This window comes from Triturus cristatus, chromosome 5_1 (assembly GCF_964204655.1).
Source record: "Triturus cristatus chromosome 5_1, aTriCri1.1, whole genome shotgun sequence".
In the NCBI taxonomy this organism is placed as follows: domain Eukaryota; kingdom Metazoa; phylum Chordata; class Amphibia; order Caudata; family Salamandridae; genus Triturus; species Triturus cristatus.
The window spans coordinates 409,665,859-409,685,431 of NC_140587.1; the positions used below are offsets into that span (position 1 = coordinate 409,665,859).

The 19,573-nt window shown below is 48.4% G+C and overlaps 1 protein-coding gene across 1 annotated transcript in view; it reads right to left on the reverse strand.

Moving 5' to 3' along the window:
- GRHL2 (grainyhead like transcription factor 2) overlaps positions 1-19,573 on the reverse strand; it is a 481,294-nt gene that overhangs the window by 205,619 nt on the left and 256,102 nt on the right. Inside the window, exon 7 of the mRNA XM_085605159.1 lies at positions 9,922-10,033. Within this exon, the coding sequence (XP_085461285.1) occupies positions 9,922-10,033 (112 nt within the window). The remainder of the gene's footprint in view (positions 1-9,921; positions 10,034-19,573) is intronic.

Here is a 19,573-nt window from a genome sequence, read left to right on the forward strand (position 1 = left end):
GGAAAATGCAAGTAATTTGCTATTGTAAAATTATGCATTATTAAGCAAAATGCAAAATGTGTCATTCAGTGCTATAATTTAGCGCAAAATGTATCTTTGTGTCAATTTTTGACATAAGGATGCATTTGTGTAACTTTGCTACTAACAGGGCAGTATTATTCAATGTGGCTTAATGGTGTCATTTCAGAAATTTCATGTAACAAGCAAAATTTGAAATTCCCGAAATAACGTAAATGACTCTGGCGTAATTAAAATCAGGCTCAGGCTTAATAGAATCCAGAGTATTTATTTATTTTTATTTATTAAGTTTTATATACCGCATACAAGGCCCAAAGGTGACAGAGGGCCAGATTTGTCAATTGGCGGATGGCCCGTTTATCCTCCAGGACCATGGAGTAAATTACACTGTTGCACTAGTAGAGGTATAATCCACCAGATTTAGACGTGACGGCCAAGCAGACGGTCATTACCATTGCCAGGAACCGCCGTCACGACGATTTCTGTCAGCGCTTAGTGCAGTTTGGTGCAGTGCTTTCAGTGCTTTTTGCAGTTTGGTGCAGTGCTCCGTCAACATGACAAACTGTTTTCTTTTTTATTTTCAAAAAGAAAATCCCATGACATGATTTTCTTTTAGAAAAAAAAAAAGAAAAATGCCCCCCTTGCCATGGAAGTTTTCACTGCTCCTTACCGCCAGGGTTTTCCTGGTGGTGACAAGCAGTGGAAACTAACCTCTGATTCCACCCATCTAACTTAAATGGGTGAAATTCTAGGTCTGCCTCTGACGGTCCTTACTCCGCAGGGCCATCAGAGGGGTTTAATAACAGCGGAGATAGAATAATCTCTGCAGTGCTTAAACAAAAAGTCGCCCGCATCTAAATTTGCTGGGCGGACCATTATGTTGGCGGATAGCATACTCTGTCGCCGACATATAATTCGGGCCTGGAGTGTTTTACATAGAAGATTGTAATCAAAGGCATAAAAGCGCAAAAGCAAAATGATAAAACATCAAGAGTTCAAATGTGGGGCAAATTCATAAGAAAAGAAAATTCAAACAGTATTTACAATCGGGTTCACATAATATGTGGAGTGACCATAAGCCCTATACAGCGAGCTGAGTGAGAAAAGCATTGGCAAAGACAAGAGGTCTGGCTTTAATGTGCCAACTCATCTAAACAAAGGCATTCGAAAATGCTAATTAATGCTTAATATGCATTGTGAGCACAGCTGCTGCTTATCGCATTAAATCCTGCCCAGTACAGAATACACGGAGCAGATCATTTAATGCGACAAACAGTATGAAATTGAGTGCATTCTGCAAATGTAAACAAAATCCTCCCTCGTGCATTCGAATGGAATAACTTCTGGAAAGGTGAAACAATACATGAAATCCAGAGGAAAGGGATGAGAGACGGCAGGGGAATAGTGAGGGTAGGCTGGTGTGGGTGGCAGGAGGGTGGAATTTCAGATTTTAGGACACAGACAGGAAAAGACAGAGGAAAAATACCGTGTTTGTGGAAAGTTGCCCAAAAGCGAAAGAAGGAGATCTGGAATTTTCTAAAGGTCAAATAAAAGCTTCTCCGTTTTTTTGTGCACCGCTCGGTCGACTCATTCCATCATAAATGTATTGTTTTTCCTCAACTGCATTTCTCCACTGTCATTAACTGCCCTCTTTCAGTCCCTGGCCGAGGCTAACTGCCCCAAGCCTCCCTTCATGCGTCTACGGGGCAGTACTGCTGTGAGGCCCATTACCGGAAGGAATCTTCAAACAGCACAGCCTCAATGAACTTCAAGCACTCTCAAAAGTTATCAAGGCCTTCCATCTTCTGAATTCCCCGCGCCCCTTTGCCTGCCTGTCCCAGCCTGTTAAAGTGTCACAGAGCAAATAATACGCTCGCTTTTAGGGCATTCCACTCTTTCGTTGTACAGCAGGAGAGTGCGCACAGTAACCAAAGGCATAACACAAACAAGCATTTGCAATGCAATATAGGTCTCGCGTTATTAAAAATTGGTGCTTTTGGCATTGTAAATGACACTTTTTAGGTCTCGCCCTACCCAGCGCATGCGCTGGTCTGGCGAGACTTATTGACAGGGCTCCAAAAAGTGCTACCAGGCCAGCCTAGAGCTACAGTGCATGTGCGCGGGTGCGTGCGCCGCACTTTACCGCGATTACTTTCACTTTCGCGGCCGCACGGCCGCTTGGCATAGCCAATAGGTCTCGCTTTTGGGACCTTATAAGTATTTACTTATGCAACTGTTGCATGGCTAAACCCTTAGAAGGTCCCAAAGGCAAGACCTATTGGCTATGCCAATGCTTGTTTAATTATATTTTTAGTTTGCAGTGGAGTGCTAATTTGACATATATGCAATTACACCACTGCAGGAGACAATCAGAAGAGCAGGCAGGGGGGACTTGAAGAAAGAAAGAGAGACAAAAACAAGGGGTCACGAGGGGGAGAGAGGCTGCAGGAAACAGTAGGCAGGGGGGGGGGGTTTGAGAAGACAGCAAGCGGCCATGGAACAGCCTGGGGCGGGGGGGAAGAGGCTGCAGGGGCTGGAGGGATTTGAAGAGAGAACGGGAGAGAATGGCAAGGGGCCATGAGGTGGTAGGGTAGGCCACAAGACGGAGGGCAGGGGTGCTCTCTAAGGCAGGGGGCAGAGGGTGCACTCTAAGACAGGGGGTGCACTCTAAGGCAGGAGGGCAGAGGGTGCACTCTAAGGCAAAGGGCAGAGGGTGCACTCTAAGGCAGGGGGTGCACTCTAAGGCAAGGGGCAGAGGGTGCACTCTAAGGTGGGGGGCAGAGGGTGCACTCTAAGGCGGAGGGCAGAGGGTGCACCCTGAGGCAGAGGGTGCACTGTAAGGCAAATGGGCAGAGGGTGTACTCTAAGGCAAGGGGCAGAGAGTGCACTGTAAGGCGGGGGCAGAGGGTGCACTCTAAGGCAGGGGGCAGACATAGGATGCACTCTAAGGCAGGGGAACAGACATAGGTTGCACTCTAAGGCAGAAGGAGCACTCTGAAGCAGGTGCACTCTAAGGCAGGGGGTGCACTCTAAGGTGGGGGGCAGAGGGTGCACTCTAAGGTGGGGGCAGAGGGTGCACTCTAAGGTGGGGGCAGAGGGTGCACTCTAAGGCGGAGGGCAGAGGGTGCACTCTGAGGCATAGGGTGCACTGTAAGGCAGATGGGAAGAGGGTGTACTCTAAGGCAAGGGGCAGAGAGTGCACTGTAAGGCAGGGGGTGCACTCTAAGGCAGGGGGCAGACATAGGGCGCACTCTAAGGCAGAGGAACAGACATAGGTTGCACTCTAATTGCGAAGGGGCACTCTGAAGCAGGGTGAACTCTAAGGCAGGGGGTGCACTCTAAGGTGGGGGGCAGAGGGTGCACTCTAAGGCGGAGTGCAGAGGGTGCACTCTGAGGCAGAGGGTGCACTGTAAGGCAGGGGGGCAGAGGGTGCACTCTAAGGCAAGGGGCAGAGAGTGCACTCTAAGGCAAGGGGCAGTGGGTGCACTCTAAGGCAGGGGGCAGACATAGGATGCACTCTAAGGCAGGGGAACAGACATAGGTTGCACTCTAAGGCAGGGGATCAGACATAGGTTGCACTCCAAGGCAGGGGATCAGACATAGGTTGCACTCTAAGGCAGAAGGGGCACTCTGAAGCAGGTTATAGAGGGTGCACTCTAAGGCAGGGGGTGCACTCTAAGGCAGGGGAACAGACATAGGTTGCAATGTAAGGCAGGGGAACAAACATAGGTTGCACTCTAAGGCAGAAGGGCACTCTAAAGCAGGAGGTGCACTGTAAGGCAGGGGGGCAGAGGGTGCACTCTAAAGCAGGAGGTAGCAACTGCAAGGCCCTCTGAACAGTATTTTCACAGTAACACCGGAGCAAAGCGCACAACACTATACAAAAATAGTGCGCAGAGGATGCCTTGAAAGTCATGGAAGAGCAAAACATGCTCCGTGGGACGAGTTTAAAGGGGAAGGGTCGTCTCTGTCCACCACAGGGGCTGGTGGAGGCGCTCACAACAGGTGTCAACCTGTGCAGTACAGTGAGTGAGGAGCATGAGCCGTTCTGTAAAGGTGCACAACCAGTGCACCGTGGGCAGATCGCAAACACGCACATTGTAGCCTGCTAACACTTTGCCATGCTGTGTATACGCCGTGCCCTGCAGTACAACTGCAGGACGCACCCACTGTGGCATTCACCAATCTGTGCCCTGCTGTAAAAGTGCACGTCCTCATCTCTACTGCACAGCACACGAGCTGCATGGAAATGGGGTGGAGTACACGGCGGTGGAGGGAGACTACTACATTGCGTACTTGCGTCTCCGGAGTGGGGCAGCCCCAATTCTGTTTGTCCTGTCCCCACCACCACAGCTGCCATATGTGTCAGTAGGCAACATAAAAATAAAACAGACGCTGCACCATGCCACAAACATGAACTGTCCCAACTCCCTTACACTGCACAGCAACGTTGCTTGCTTATAATGTTTAGATCTGACGTTGTATGCGTGTATATGCACACATATATACAAAGTCACATTTAAACATTGCTGGTTGAATCCTGACTTTGTACGTATATGTGTATATCTCTATACACACATGCATAAATACACGCACACAAATATATATATATATATGTGGCGCAGCATGCGTCCGCTGTAACATTTGCAGCTTCTATAGACGCTCCTGCGAAAGCTGTGCCATGCCCGAATGCCACCGCACAACCTGTGCACGCACTACTGTGAGTGAACACCATGAGCCGTACTGTAAAAGTGCACAACCAGTGCACCGTGGGCAGATCGCACACACGCACATTGTGGCCTTCTAACACGTTGCCACGCTGTGTATACACCGTGCAATGCAGTACAATTGCAGGATGCACCCACTATGGCATTCAACAAACAGGGGCCTACTGTAAAACTGCATACTCAGCTCTACTGCACAACACGCGAGCTGCTGCCCTCAGCTCTGCAGCAAACTTGGAAACCTGTGGCCTTCCCATAGCCAGCATGAATAATGCCCAGCTGCCATAACACACTGTCTGGACACTCTCTGCAGCAAAGGTATAAAAAAACAGTATAATATGAAAAAGGGAAAAAGAAAAAAATGAACACTGGGAAGAGAAAGACAAGAAAGTTCGAAAAATAAAGCGAATGTAAAATGTACAGGCAACAAGGCGCGACAGGAAAAGTATGATTAGGAAACATAAAAGGAGGACAGAACAAATAGGAACGAGCAGCCCACCTTTCTTTCCTTCTTTCATTTAGTTGCCTCTTTGTGAAATGGATCCCAAATAAAAGAAGCCCGCGAGTGGTGCGCGTGCGCGCCACAGCGAGGCATGAGGTTTCAATTATCACGCCCGTGTCTGGGCACGATAATTGAAACCACATGACGGCCGGTGCGCGTAATAGACACCAAAAGGCCGTGGGCGGAGCAATGCGCCCGCCTTTGGCCTATCGCGTGCTGTTTTTAATCAAAACACGCACGCGAAGGCCAATAGCGGGCCACAAAAGGAAAAGCACAAGCGTGTGCGATTCCAGGCTCCGTTTTAAAACCCCGGACAAAAGGATTCTCGCTGCGCGAGCACTGCTATGCACTGCATCGCTAGGCGCAAGACCTAAAAATATGCCAGAAAAAAACACTTCAGTGTTAATGCGTGATACAGCAACCAGGATAAATATATGTGAAATGGCGACGAAGCCTCCGAAATAGCACAGTGCAAAACACTTTTTTTTTTTTTTTTTTTAAAAGAAAGGTTGTCAAACACTGCATGGGTGTGTACAAAAAGCGCTCCGGTTAAATCCAGCGGAATGACAACGAGACTGGGTCAGAGCAGGCGATCAAAGAAAACAACCTTCAGACAGTATGAAAACGAGCACACACCTTCTGGGTGTGGCTCTCGGATTTCTCAGCTCACATGGCCTGCAGCTTTAAAAATTTCTGGGCAGCTCTTTACAATCTTGTTAACTGTCAAACTAAATCTGAGCTAATATTTGAAAATACATTCAGCACCAATAGCCTTTTTTTCTGAGGGACAGGCCAAAATATAATGCGAAATGGTGCTGCTTGTACACGGCTTTTCAAATAAACTGCTGAACTTAGTAAAACTGTAGAAAAGTATGACAACTCGTACGCTAACACAGCAAGTTTTTCACAAATATTCTTAAAATAGTATTTTAATATGTAGATAAAATAATATCTAGTTATATCAAGCTAAAGAGGGTCCGTGACCTCAAAGGAACCATCTTGTGCGCAGTCATGTATGTGTAAGGCTACATATAACATACTTATAGAGCACACGTTAACCTGTAGGGGCATTCTGGTGCCATATAACAAGTGTTATTGGTACCCAACTCCTCCTCAGAAGGGTGATAGGTTGAGTGGAGCCGTGAGGTTTCGAACCTGTGGCCTTGAGCTGAAACACTGATGGCTATAGAAGACACATGAACCACCAGTCCCAGCAAAGCAAATTGGGTTAATTTATCCTGTCTAATACATTTGCACACACGCATAATACCGATTTTTGTTCTAACCATCACGGTCTGCATGGGCACTGCTACCAATAGTGCAGCAGCATGTGCTGTGGCACCATGGCCCTGGGGTGTGAGGGGCCCATTGAGAGTACATACAATGAAAAACAATTAATTAAAACATTTTAAACAATAGTTCAACTCAATCAAACAACTTGTCTTAGTCATTCACATAAAGAATGATAAATGATCTTGAATTTTTTTAAAAGGCATTGCAAATATTATAGAGATGGTCTATATATTAACCAGCTGGGCTCAAATAATACCTGCATAACTAACAGTATGTACATGCTGCTTTAAAAATGTAGGTCTAATATATTTCCTTTGTACCATTCTTAATAACAAGCATCCGAACAACATGTGCACTGAATCATGGCTACTGTCGAGCACATTCGCGCAGAGGGGAACACATTTCTCTTAGCCACAGAATCTACTCCATTTGGTAGACCCCCTTGTTAAGGATTATGGGGAAAATGTCCGATAACTGGGTCAAAGTCAGGCCGCCTTTACATAAAATTGCATCCTCTGTAGTTTTGCAGTTGGCACATGAAGTTCTAATCACTTCATTTACATACAATATGCTACAGTGGGGAAAGCCTCAGACCCAGATTCACAAAGCCACTGCGTTGCCATTTCATCATGAAAGATGGCACAAGGCAACGCAAGGGCTTCAGTCAGTTTTACTAAGCCACGCACAACCACCTTGTTTGGCTCTGCGTATTTAGTAAACCTGGAGTAACGCAAGGCTGCGCGAGTCACTGCGTTGTGTTACTCTGCCCTGGGAAGGCGCTCCATGGGTGGAGCGTGAGTGTTTCCACGCATCCACCCACTTTTTTGGGGGCACTCCCAGATTTACTAACACTGGGAAACCCGAGAATGCGTCAAAATGCTACACCTTCCCAGGTGAGGCATTACGAGGAGAAATATCTTAATTTCTCCTCGTTTTTTCCTCTTTCTATGTGTTAAGCAGGCACCCTTATGCCATGGCCCAAGGGTGCCTGTGTTAGCGCTAGGCTACCGCACAACGCAGTGCAGTAAGTTGTCTTGCTGCGTTGTGTTGGGTGACTTGTTAGTAAATTTGGCCCTACATCTCTTCACGTTGTACTATTAAACTTCCTGTTTCTATCCTAAATACACATTTAATTGTAACTTTCCTGCAAAATCCCTATATAATTCAGTCTGTTATAAATACGGTAATAAATATTGGTGGTCACTTTGTCGATGTTATACTAACTTAGTTTTATAATTTAAACTTAATTGCAATCATATTCAGTTCCAAACTTAAGAACTTGAACTGAAAGGCATTATTGCATTGTCTCCTGGGTAACACTGTCTTCCAGTAGAGTCCCTAAAGTATGCTGACTGAATTAATCAAAATAAAATATGGATTTTTCTCTGAAAGCCCATGATTAGCATAGGCAGCAAAATCATATTTATATTTTAAGCATACTAGGTACGTGCCAGAAGACGAACTAATAGACGCAGGAGTTCCGGAAAGCTCAGCAAGCGACAAAGAGGGGAGACTATTGTGAACCAGAATTTGCTCAGCGGCGGTGTCGCGGGTGTGCGCGCACCCTTGCTGTCTGCTGCCATTTAATCAGCAGTACTAACGAAGGATCAGGAACCGCCATTTTGTGGGCCTACCCAAGTTGTTAAAAGCACTGCTTACCTCGATAAAAGCTGTGTAGCTCTGCCATGTATATGAAACATATTTATCTAGTGTTCAGGGAAAAACTAAGCAATTCTTGGATGTCGATGATTTTTCTCAAAACTGGATTGTTAAACACCCACAAAATTGTTTGTCTAGCCCAAATTTGCAATAGCACCCTGTTTTATCAGCCACGACTACTCAACCGTGACTAGCGGTACCATGAAACCATGATTTTTTTTATCAAAAGTGGTCCACACAATACAGTTTGGTGCATGGTGAAAAGATTAAAAATCCTTATTAGGCATACAGAATGTTAGGCCAAGCAGACATTTGGTGTGAGTCAGAGTATCAAGGATAGCAGTACACTCTACCTAGGGCCCGGTTAAGAGTGGGCAGGGCTGAATTCCAGAGTGGCATTCCACTCTGCCCAATCACAAATGACCTGGTGCTCCTGCGCCTGCTTTTTTCTGAGTACTGGAACCCCAGACGCGACTTCACCAGCCAGAAATTCTGGTTGATAAAAACTCGAGGCTTTGCTGCACCAGCTGCTAAGCCTTGTCCCCAGGTCCCATCCGACCTTTATCTCTGACAAGAGGGGAGTATGCAGTGCTCTCACTTGACAAGATCCTCTTCCCTTGCCTACCCCTGCAGTCTCCTTCTTCCCGTCGCTAGCCTCAAACCATGTCCTCACACACTTACCACTTGCTTAGAGCAGGTGGTAAATGTGTGTGCAGGGCTGGCTTTAGCACTGGTGGCTCCTGGTGCAATATTTATTTTTGGCGCCCCCACATCCCATGATTCCCTCACTACCAACCGGCAAAAGTGCCCCTCATCTCTCCAATCACATGTTATTGCTAAACACAACTTCCTCCCTCCCCCCCCCCCATGTGGCCAGTGCCCCCTCCACAGGTCAGTGCCCAGTGCGACCGAACTGTCCTAAAACCGGCCCTCTGTGTACGTTAACCTCCATTGAATAAAGAATGCCATACAGAAGTCCATATGGTCATTCAGTGCCTACACAGTTATTCCCCACTCCAAGGGATTTAACTACTCATAATTACATGGTAGTGGTGGCGTGTTACTGCATAGTAACAATAATTAAGTGAACGCAGATTTTAATCCAGTCAGCACCAAGCAACTTGCGACCAGGTCCTTAATTTTGTGCTCCATGGAATATTTACTTGTTCGTAAAATTGACTCATCTGATATATTAGTAACAGGAAGTAGCCTTCTCTTCCTTTATTCCTTCCTTCTCTTCCCCTCCACTGCCCCTTCCACCTTTTTCCATCCTCTCTTCTGTAATGGATTACTACTGTCTGTGAAGTAAGAGTTGGAAGGAGCACCCTTCCGATACGCTTTACAAATTCCAGTGCTATTGTATATTTAGAAAAACAACACTCAAGCAACGCATTAAATCTTAGAGCGGTACTGAAGTCCAAAAATAACACAAAATCCAAATAATGCCCCTATAAACATGGCCTTTTTAATCCATTCCCTGAAATACGGACCCGACCAGGCTCTTGAGAGGTACTCAACTCCATTCATCCTGAACCAAGATCTGAAGCCAACGCTTTCAACGGCTCTCAAGCCTCCTGAGCACCAGTCCTCCTGTCTCCACATGGCATGACCATGCACCGCAACCACAACGTTACACGCGCGCATTCATCTTCCTGCTACTGATGGGGTGCCAAAGCCTCTTGGTGTCCCATCCATCCATCAACGTGATCTTGAGACGCGGCTTACCTATGTCGAGGACTCTCTGCTTCGCTGTGTGCTGCCGCGAGTGCCAATATTTCCAGTATTTCAGCTGTTCGTCGCGGTTTTTATCTTCACTGAAGACGACCATTATCACGCTCTGCAGAAAAAAAGCATTAGAGATGCCGTTACTGAGCAGGCCAGGCCATTGACTACCAGCAAGCCTTGCCGGGGAGACCTGTGCGGTCACCTCCAGCTGCCACGGTGGCTTCCTGGCGGAAATGAACATGAGCCCTGCACATGGATCCTCCAACAAGGAACAACACATTGAGAGTACAAGGACATGAATGATCCCGCCGGAGTAGGATTTATTCGGAGATCTATACTAGCGTATTGAACCAAGTATGGTGGGACTGTTCCCACTTGCCCACCATTGTTACCCTTAATATCTTTAATATTAGTGTAAAAGTTGCTGAATAAATAGCTCCCTAAAAGTTCACAAACAGACTCACAGTAAAGAGCCACTGACCCTACATCCCTCTGAGTCTTCCCTGAACACATGAATCATTATTATGATGCCCTCATACTTGAACAAATTGGCAAGATTATTTCCCAATAAACAGATACAGTGCCATGTACAAGGATATTTTTCAATGTTGACATCTCCTTTCCCCTAATAACAAGGCAATTTGTAAGGCCATTTGTTACAATGCAGCAGTGTAATAGGGCCACACCAGTGCACTGCACATAGCCGTTCACTGTCCTATCCAGGGCACTTGGTGCAGCTTTCCTTAATGTAACCTGTAAAAAAATTGATATTGAGTGTCCTACACCTGTCCGTCATGATGCCCTTCATAATCCATTATGCCTGCACTGTCGAATGTGCAGTGCTTAATATAGCATATAGCCAGCGGCAGAGGGCTATACCGGTTCTTATCGGCTCTTAACCCCAAGTTCGGCCAAGGTCTATGATGAGGGTGAGGGCCTTTAACAACTGGAATGGCCCGAGGCAGAAGGGCTATATGGCTATTAGAACATTCCACCCACTAAGGGTAGACAGTTCTAGGGAGAAACAGAAAGACAAACATTGAACTGTGAAGCAGAAGGCTTCTACCAGCCATTACAAGGCTAGAGCCACTCCATTTTCATCAACGGAGCTCTCCACATTCCAATGCTCAAATTTGTAAAAGAGTGAGTGCCGATGTCCAACGCTCCCGTCTGCAGACGGTGCTTTTAACCCCTTCAGTGCGGCGCGGATTACCGCGCCGTGCTGAAGGTTCGTTGCGCGGGCGGGGCCGTGACGGAGCGATTCCGTCATGCGCACAGCGCGACCGACGCGCATGACGGAACCGCTCCGTCACAAAGGGGTTAAATGCCGGCATGCCGGATAACAAGGCTGCATAGTCTTGAATCAAGATGATGGATCTTCCATCCACTCCCAGGCACTCCCTGCCCCTTTATCTCATGTGTGCAGGTTTCTGCTGTCTCCCTTGTGATGGTTTTCCATCTTTCGGTTGTTGGTAAATGTTCAATGACGAATAATAAGTGCCGGTGCCCAAACACGAGTGCCAGTGGTTGTTGGTGGCAACCACCGGCTCAAATTAAGCGCTGGGAACGTGGCAGCTATTTCCAAGAAATCACTTGTCTTGGATCCACATAACACATACATGTAATCCCTTAAACTAACTATGGTCGCAAAACTGTGTTCATTTGTTCACGCTGCCCCATTCCTGGATTAGTGCAGCATCAGTGTCTTAAGTCATTGAGAACTTCACCAGCAGCTGTGAATTTAGTCCAGGCATGACATTCAGTCAGATGTTCCTGCTGGCTACATATCCTTCATTGTAGTATCTTATCACTGTGCCTCCTCCTTCCGAAATTAAACATTCTTGGTGGTCACACAACAGAAACATCAAGGCCAAAGTTATCTACACCGCTCTAATAAGTAAGATCCTGTCCATATCACAAAAGGCACATAATTGGAAGATACAGATCATATTAGGTTCATAACAAAGAGTCAATTTGAAGTAAGGCACGCTGGGGCTGGGCTGGTCCATATTCTCACTGCAGACTGTGTGGCAATCTTCCCATATTTAGTAAGACCAATCAAAGTATCTGGCCATAGTACTGTTCACATTTAGCGAAACCTTCTTAACATGGCTGCTACTGATGCATTTCCTCAAGCCCCAGGCTCTCATCCAGTAAATCCAGTTTAGTAGACGTAGAGGCAGAGGAGAGAACCTGTGTCATAATCAAAGAAAACGACTTAAAGGCCTGAGTTTATTTTCTGTACACTTCGCTTACTCACATAAACTGAGGAGTTAGCCCTAAATTGCGAGTACATCAGGCTTAACTAAAATGATTAGGGCCTTATTCACACCTGGAGAGAGGCACCTCCTTTGCCTGAGTGCTGCCCTTCTCAGGCCAACAATGTGGACATTAACTGTCCACAAGTATGCGGGTGGCCGGATGGTAGTGTTGGAACAGTGCATGGTGGTGACATTGAGCATAGCAATGCGAGCACTGCACGCTGACATCTCGTATACTCCTGGCAGCACCTCAAAGAACGCCAGACAGAATGCGCACCTGGCCCAGACCCTCTAGATCTGAGTGATACCCTGGATGCCCCCACCACACTGCTGTCTTCGAGGGGGGAGTCCAGGTGTTTACCTTGCTGGCATTGTGCACTCGTGCTATACCAGTGACAGAATCCCCGAAATATCAATCAATCAATCAAGCTTTATTTCGACATGTAATGTCATAAAAGCACAATACTATAAAAACACAATTACATAAGAAAGATACATTTAAAAACATGTCGTAAAAAAGATCTGAATGCCTAATGCGCAATAAATAATTAAAAAATGAATTAAACTTAGCAGCTTTGATGTAAAAGAAAGATTAACTGGAGCTAACTAGCCTCTGCCTGATCAGCCAAGCCCATCCTAAAAATTTGGCCACCCCGCAAATTGTAGTAGTGTTTGTTGTCGATGTAAGGATTCTCAGGGCGGTAAAACAGTCCCTTGTCCCAAGCTGCAGGCAGACGGGCCTAAGCCATTTCATTCTTGGGGACGCATAAGCTGGGCAAACAAAAAGAAAATGGGAAATGTTTTCAGCAACGCCCGGGCAGGTTGGGCAATCCAGGAGGGTCTTATGCGGGGGATTCCACTTACTAGTGCTTTCGCGGAGGGGAAGAGTCCCAAACCTAAACTGGATAAAAAGCGTTCTGTCTTTGGGCTTTGAAATGAAGTCCAGATATGGTTCTAAAAAAGGGACGAGCTTGTGTTGACGAAATGCCTCTGTAAGCCTACCATGGTTGGGGTCACTATGGTTCCGGGCATCAACCCATGCCCAATATGCTCTTTTGATTGCATCCTTCGGTATTGGTGTCCCCAGAACCCGGTCAAATGCGAGACCTGTTGCGACCAAGAGCTTTTTAATGTTTGTCAACCACTCGATCTTGTGAGCTCCTTGTAAGTTCATGACCTCCCTGAGGCCGTCAGCATAATTGGAGAGCTCAGGGGTACGCCACAGCCGCGCCCAGTGTAACAAAGGACGGAGGGTGACTAGGTCTCTAATAGAGCGCCTGCCAAGGTCGCTCAATAGAGGACCAGTCGGTGTGCCCCTCGGGAGTGATAGAAGGTCTCTAAAAAACTTGTTTTCGTTGGTCACTAGGGTATCTACGCAGCAGAAGCCCCATAATTCTGCGCCATAAAGGGCGCTGCCTACCGCCTTTGCAGCGTAGATATCCAAAGCTGGGGCGATAGGTTTAGTAATAGAGGAACGGAATTCCTTTCCCAGGCTTCCTATTACCCGTCTATGGTTGAGTGCCATTTTGTCAATATGGGGCTGCCACTTGAGCCTATCAGTGACTCTGATCCCCAAGTAATCAAACTCCTTGACACGCTCAAATGGTTTTCCATCTAGGGTCAGGGTGGACCGGAAGGATCTAGTAGGGTTGAAGTAAAGGAGTTTAGTTTTGGAGGTGTTGATGACAAGGCCTCTCAGCTCACAGAACAAAAAGAAGCGATCTAAAAGCTTCTGTAGTCCTGCTGGTGTTTTTGAAATTAGAAGAGTGTCGTCCGCAAAAAGAAGGGCGGGGACTTTGTCACCCGCCAGTGTGGGGACGTCAGCTTCAATTTCGAGCAAGTAAGAGACTACACCATTCACAAAAAGTGTGAAGAGCGTAGGTGCCAACACACAGCCTTGGCAAACCCCTCTATTGACCGGGATTTTATCGGTTTTTTGTTCCTGAGTTCCCCATCTGATGCGGGCAAAGTTGTTAGTATGCATCCGGATGAGAAGGTTCAGGATGTAAGGGGGGATCCCCAACTCCTCCAAAATCAGCCACAGGCGATCACGAGGAACCAGGTCAAAGGCGGTCTTAAGATCAATGAACGCCAAATATAAGGCGCCCTTGCCAATAATGACCACCTTCCAGTAGAGTAGCACTAGCCTAAATGCTTGGTCAATTGTGCTAGTGCAGGCCCTAAAGCCTACCTGGAACTTTGTCATGATGCCATTTTCGTCCACCCAGGAGTGGATCCTCTCCAGGAGGACCCTGCCAACCAATTTCTGACCAGCGTCTATAAGACTGATTGGGCGATAGTTCGCTGGGTCACCCCTTAAACCCTTTTTGAAGATGGGAATTACTTCTGCTCCCCTCCAAGACTCGGGCACCGGGGAGCCATCTGGGAGATTATTAATAAAAATTGCAAAGTACGTTGCCCATCCTACAACATTCGCTTTGTATAGGTCACCCGGGATGCCATCTGGTCCCGGGGCCTTTCCAGAAACGATTTTATTGATGACAATCTCTACCTCTTTCTTCTCGATCTTGTCGAATGAGAATTGTTCAGTGGGAGTAACTATGGGCCTCAAATGGGTGCAATGATCCTCCTCAGGCCCCACCCCTACATATAGGTTCCTAAAATGGTCGAACCATTGCCTGTCCGTAATATGGTTGGGAATTTTGTCCTGGTCATACATAGAGGATTTTCTCAAAATGGACCAGAAAAGCTCACCGTTTTTTGAGTGGCTTGCAGATTTTAAAGCATCCCAACGCTGCTCATCCCAATCCTTCCTTGCAGTGACAAGTGCCTGTCTATAGAGCTGCCTCGCTTCCCTGACCACACCTGGATTATTAGATTTAATTGCGAGGATCAGGGTATTTTTTTTTAATCTGCAGTCCTTGTTAAACCATTTTTTTTCTGACTTAGTTTTTGGTATTGTTTTTTTCCTATGGTCAAGAAACAAGATACCAATCGAGTCCATAGTTTCCTCGAAGGTTTTGGTATAACCAGGCATATCACTGGATGCCAAGGAAAGCCTGGCAGTATAATCAACAAGGATTTTTTCCAGAGCAGCAAGTTTTGTGTTAGACAGGACAAATTTAGACCACCTGAGGAATCTGTTGCAATTAGAGGGGTGGAGTATCTTGGTGAGCATCTGCAATCCATGTGAAGGAGTTTGATCATGGGTATAGCACAACTCTCTCATGCTAAGTGATAAAGGGTTATGGTCGCTGCTGGTTGAGGGGGTTATTATCATATCAGCAACAAATTTCCAGCCTCTCCTGTCAATCAGAATGTAATCGATTCTGCTTTGACAGGCGACCCTGTTGAAGGTGTTAGCACCCCCCAGGTCAGAGGCTGTACGCCCATTCGCAGCTCTTAGACCAAATTCTAAAGCTAGGGCGTTTAGTTGAATCACGACCGGGGACCATCTTTTTACGGGGTTAAGAGATAATAAAGGAATGCCCCATCTAGTGTCCTCGTCGTGGGTTCCCAGGATATCATCTATAGCAAGTGGTTCAAAAGAGCAGTTGAGATCGCCAGCCACTAGTAGGAAAGAATCAGGAGGGCAAGTAGAAAGCATGCCTGAAAGAGATGTGATGGTGGGAGACTTGGCACCCCCAGGTGTTCCACGAGCATAGACATTGAAAACTTCCCAAGAATGGCCATTCTTTGGGCCCTTAATGGAGAGTCTCATTATATCTGGCGTGGAACAACTATTGTGTGTGATCCTGAGATTGAGGTCTGCCCTGACCCAAACCGTAAGTCCGCCAGAGGGACGGCCACGCCCAATTGAGATTGCTGGCTCAAAAAAGCAACAGTACTCTGTCTTGTACAGTGGCTCTACGCTCCAGGTTTCCTGAAACATGCATATGTCGTGTTCCTCAACTTAACTCAGTTAACCCTGGAGGAGCGTACCCTCCGGCAGTGTTGGAATAGGTGTCAAAAGCGGGCAGCCATAGTCCGCCCGTACGCCCCGGAAATCCCCCTAGGGATGTGTACAGCGCTCCCGCATGGGGGTGATTGGTCCGGGCTAGCAATTCGGGAGGAGCTGGGAATACAGATGGTAGGGGACCTATTCCGGGACGGTGTGTTGTTGTCCTTCCAGGACTTGCAGGATGCCTACGGGCTCCCACGGGGGGACTTTTTGCTTCATGCGGCCTTGGTGGCGAGCCTCCAGAAACATTGGAATATGGGGCTGTCGGAACCGCCGACTGCAGCGGGTTGCCAATATGTCATGATGGCGGCGGGGAAGACCAAGGCCATTACTTGCCTATATCGACGATTGTCGACAGAGGGCTTGCACCCTCTGGCCGCTCTGAGGGAAAAGTGGGAAGCGGACCTCGGGAAAGCGATCCCTGAGACCACATGGTCCACGCTAGTGCGGAGGGCCTGGAAGGGGACGAGGAACGCACGGTTTCAGTTAGTTCAGTTTTTCACGTTACATAGGGCGTATCTGACGCCGGCCAAGGTCTTGCAATATTTCGGAGGGGCACACTCTCCATGTCCACGGTGTGGGGGAGAGGGGGCAGATTTTCGCCACATGTTTTGGGCCTGTTCGCAGTTGGGCGACTATTGGGCTGAGGTAGTGGACTGCTTGAATCAGGTGACAGACCGCTCTATTACCCCAGAGATGGGGGCTTGCTTATTGCTATGGTTTCCCCACACCCGTCGTACGAAGGTCACTAGCAAGTTCTATGATCTGGGGTTGATATTGGCCAAGAGAGAATTGACCATGCACTGGAAATCCCGGGGGGGGCCTAGCTTTTTGCGGTGGAGGGCAGCGTTAGTGAGATGGGCGGGGGCGGAGGGTACGCTCCGGGTGCAGTTGGCTCTTAGAAGAGACGATGAGAAAGCGCTAGCGACGGCCAGGGCATGGGAAGCGTTGGTGGTGGAACTCCAGGGGCTGCTATCTGAGGCAGGGTAAGGAGGGAGCACGTCGGATAGGCAAGAGGCGAGGGGGACTGGGGAATGAGATGAGATGGGAATGAAGGATGTCCCTGGACACATACCAGAGGCCTGGACAAGAGGGAAGATCTGCTTGCACAGAGAGGGATTGAGCGTCCGTACATGATTTCATTGGAAGGGGGGCACATCGGGGGTGAGGTAGGGGACAGGGGCACACTGACAAGGGGGCGGGGAGGGGTGGGAACGAGTTGGGGTTAGGAGGGACGGTACTCCATTGGGACACGGGGACTCGTTGTGTAATGAGCAGTAATTGTTGATTTGGAAAATAATAAAAATGTTTCAACAAAAAATGTCGTGTTCCTCAATTAGTTCACTCCAATCTGGAAGAGTGAGCTTATTACGTAAGCCTGCCACGTTCCAGGAAAGAAACTTAATGTGACCAAGGAGTTTTACCTGAAGAGTAGGAACACTTGGCAGGTAGTCTTCATGGTAAACGTGGCTGATGGTAGGCCTCCCAGATGAATCCATTGGGGTAGATGAGACCGTACCTGGATGTGCTGATGGTGTGATGGGGCCTAGTGTATAGCAACCTGGGGGAGTCAGGGGAATGATTGGTGTGACTCCATTACCCTGTAGTCAGTCAACCGCCTCTAAGCAGCTCCTGTCCTGTGGGGACAGGATCTAACATCAGTGGAGGTGAAGGCCTGCTCATCTGTGAGATGCCTCTCCTGTTCCGGTGGACATGTGTCCAAACTTCCGTAAAGTGGCCAGGGAGGTAAAAATAAGCCAAAGGTAGAGCTTTAATAAGTGATCCTGTCCTAGGGTATCTCCAGTTACAAATATGCTCAACGATTTGAGGATCCTTGAAATTAATTAGGATGCAGTCCCCCTTTATGTTCTTTGCCAAGTGGCCCACCCATGGGACCCTTCTTACTGTAAGTATTTTACTACTTTTGTACATTGGCAATGGTCTATTTTTGTTGAGCCAGTGTATCACCCTGTTCCTGATAGTTATGGGAGACTCAGATTCATAGTGACCACACCGTCATCCGCTTCAGTCAACACGCATACACAGACGTCACCCAAAGATTACACTGACACTTTATTTGTGGGTGAAGAACTGCTGCAGGTTTATTTCATACAACACAGTATGATAATAAAATTGGGTTATCTTACGGGCGATCCAGGGCAGGCAGCCCCTTGCTGCTCCGCCCGCCTGGTGAGCCAGCACACACGGTGGGTCGATGCCCGGCAGTGTGGCACATAATTATTTACAGATCATCCACTGGGTCACGTGATCTGTCTCCTACTCCCGCCCCTTCCGGCAGGGGCGGAGCGTGTTGTGGCACACCCCCGGTTGGTCAGGCCCCCCAACCGCCCGAAGGACTAACGGGGCGCCGTCGCGGTCTTCCCAGAACCCCCTTCGGCTCCTGGACCTTGGCTCGGGCACCCTTACTGTGCCGGACAGGGGTACCCTTACTGTACCGCCTGTCGCAGAGGTACCCTTACTGTACCCGTCTGCATCCAGATCGCCCTGTAACTCCGCCTGCAACGCAAAAAGAAAACATTAAAGCATTCCAATAACGCGCTGTGCCTGACACGTGGGGTAAGTGGAAAGGGTGGGAAAACGCGTGTCCAGGCAGGAGCGGCGCAGGAAGCAGAGGAGGAACTGGGCGAGAGGGCCCCCTAAGTAGGGGGGCAAGCCGCGCCCCCACCCGCCCCCAACGGCCCGCCTCCAGCTCGACACTATAGGGGGTCATAACCCAGTGGGCGTAGGCCTCGCGCGCGAGGCAGCAAGGGGGGGGGAAGGCTCCGACGGGCGGCCACTAAAATGCTGCCCTGCTGATGTCCCACTGCTTGGGACGCGGGCAGCGGCATAGTGACCACACCGTCATCCGCTTCAGTCAACACGCATACACAGACGTCACCCAAAGATTACACTGACACTTTATTTGTGGGTGAAGAACTGCTGCAGGTTTATTTCATACAACACAGTATGATAATAAAATTGGGTTATCTTACGGGCGATCCAGGGCAGGCAGCCCCTTGCTGCTCCGCCCGCCTGGTGAGCCAGCACACACGGTGGGTCGATGCCCGGCAGTGTGGCACATAATTATTTACAGATCATCCACTGGGTCACGTGATCTGTCTCCTACTCCCGCCCCTTCCGGCAGGGGCGGAGCGTGTTGTGGCACACCCCCGGTTGGTCAGGCCCCCCAACCGCCCGAAGGACTAACGGGGCGCCGTCGCGGTCTTCCCAGAACCCCCTTCGGCTCCTGGACCTTGGCTCGGGCACCCTTACTGTGCCGGACAGGGGTACCCTTACTGTACCGCCTGTCGCAGAGGTACCCTTACTGTACCCGTCTGCATCCAGATCGCCCTGTAACTCCGCCACAGCTCTGGGGAGGCTACCGTCGCTGCCAGAGCCCCCCTCTCCTAATAGGTGTTACTGATGTCCCTTGCTAGCCAGTGCCTCCTGTACGTCAAGCAGGAACATG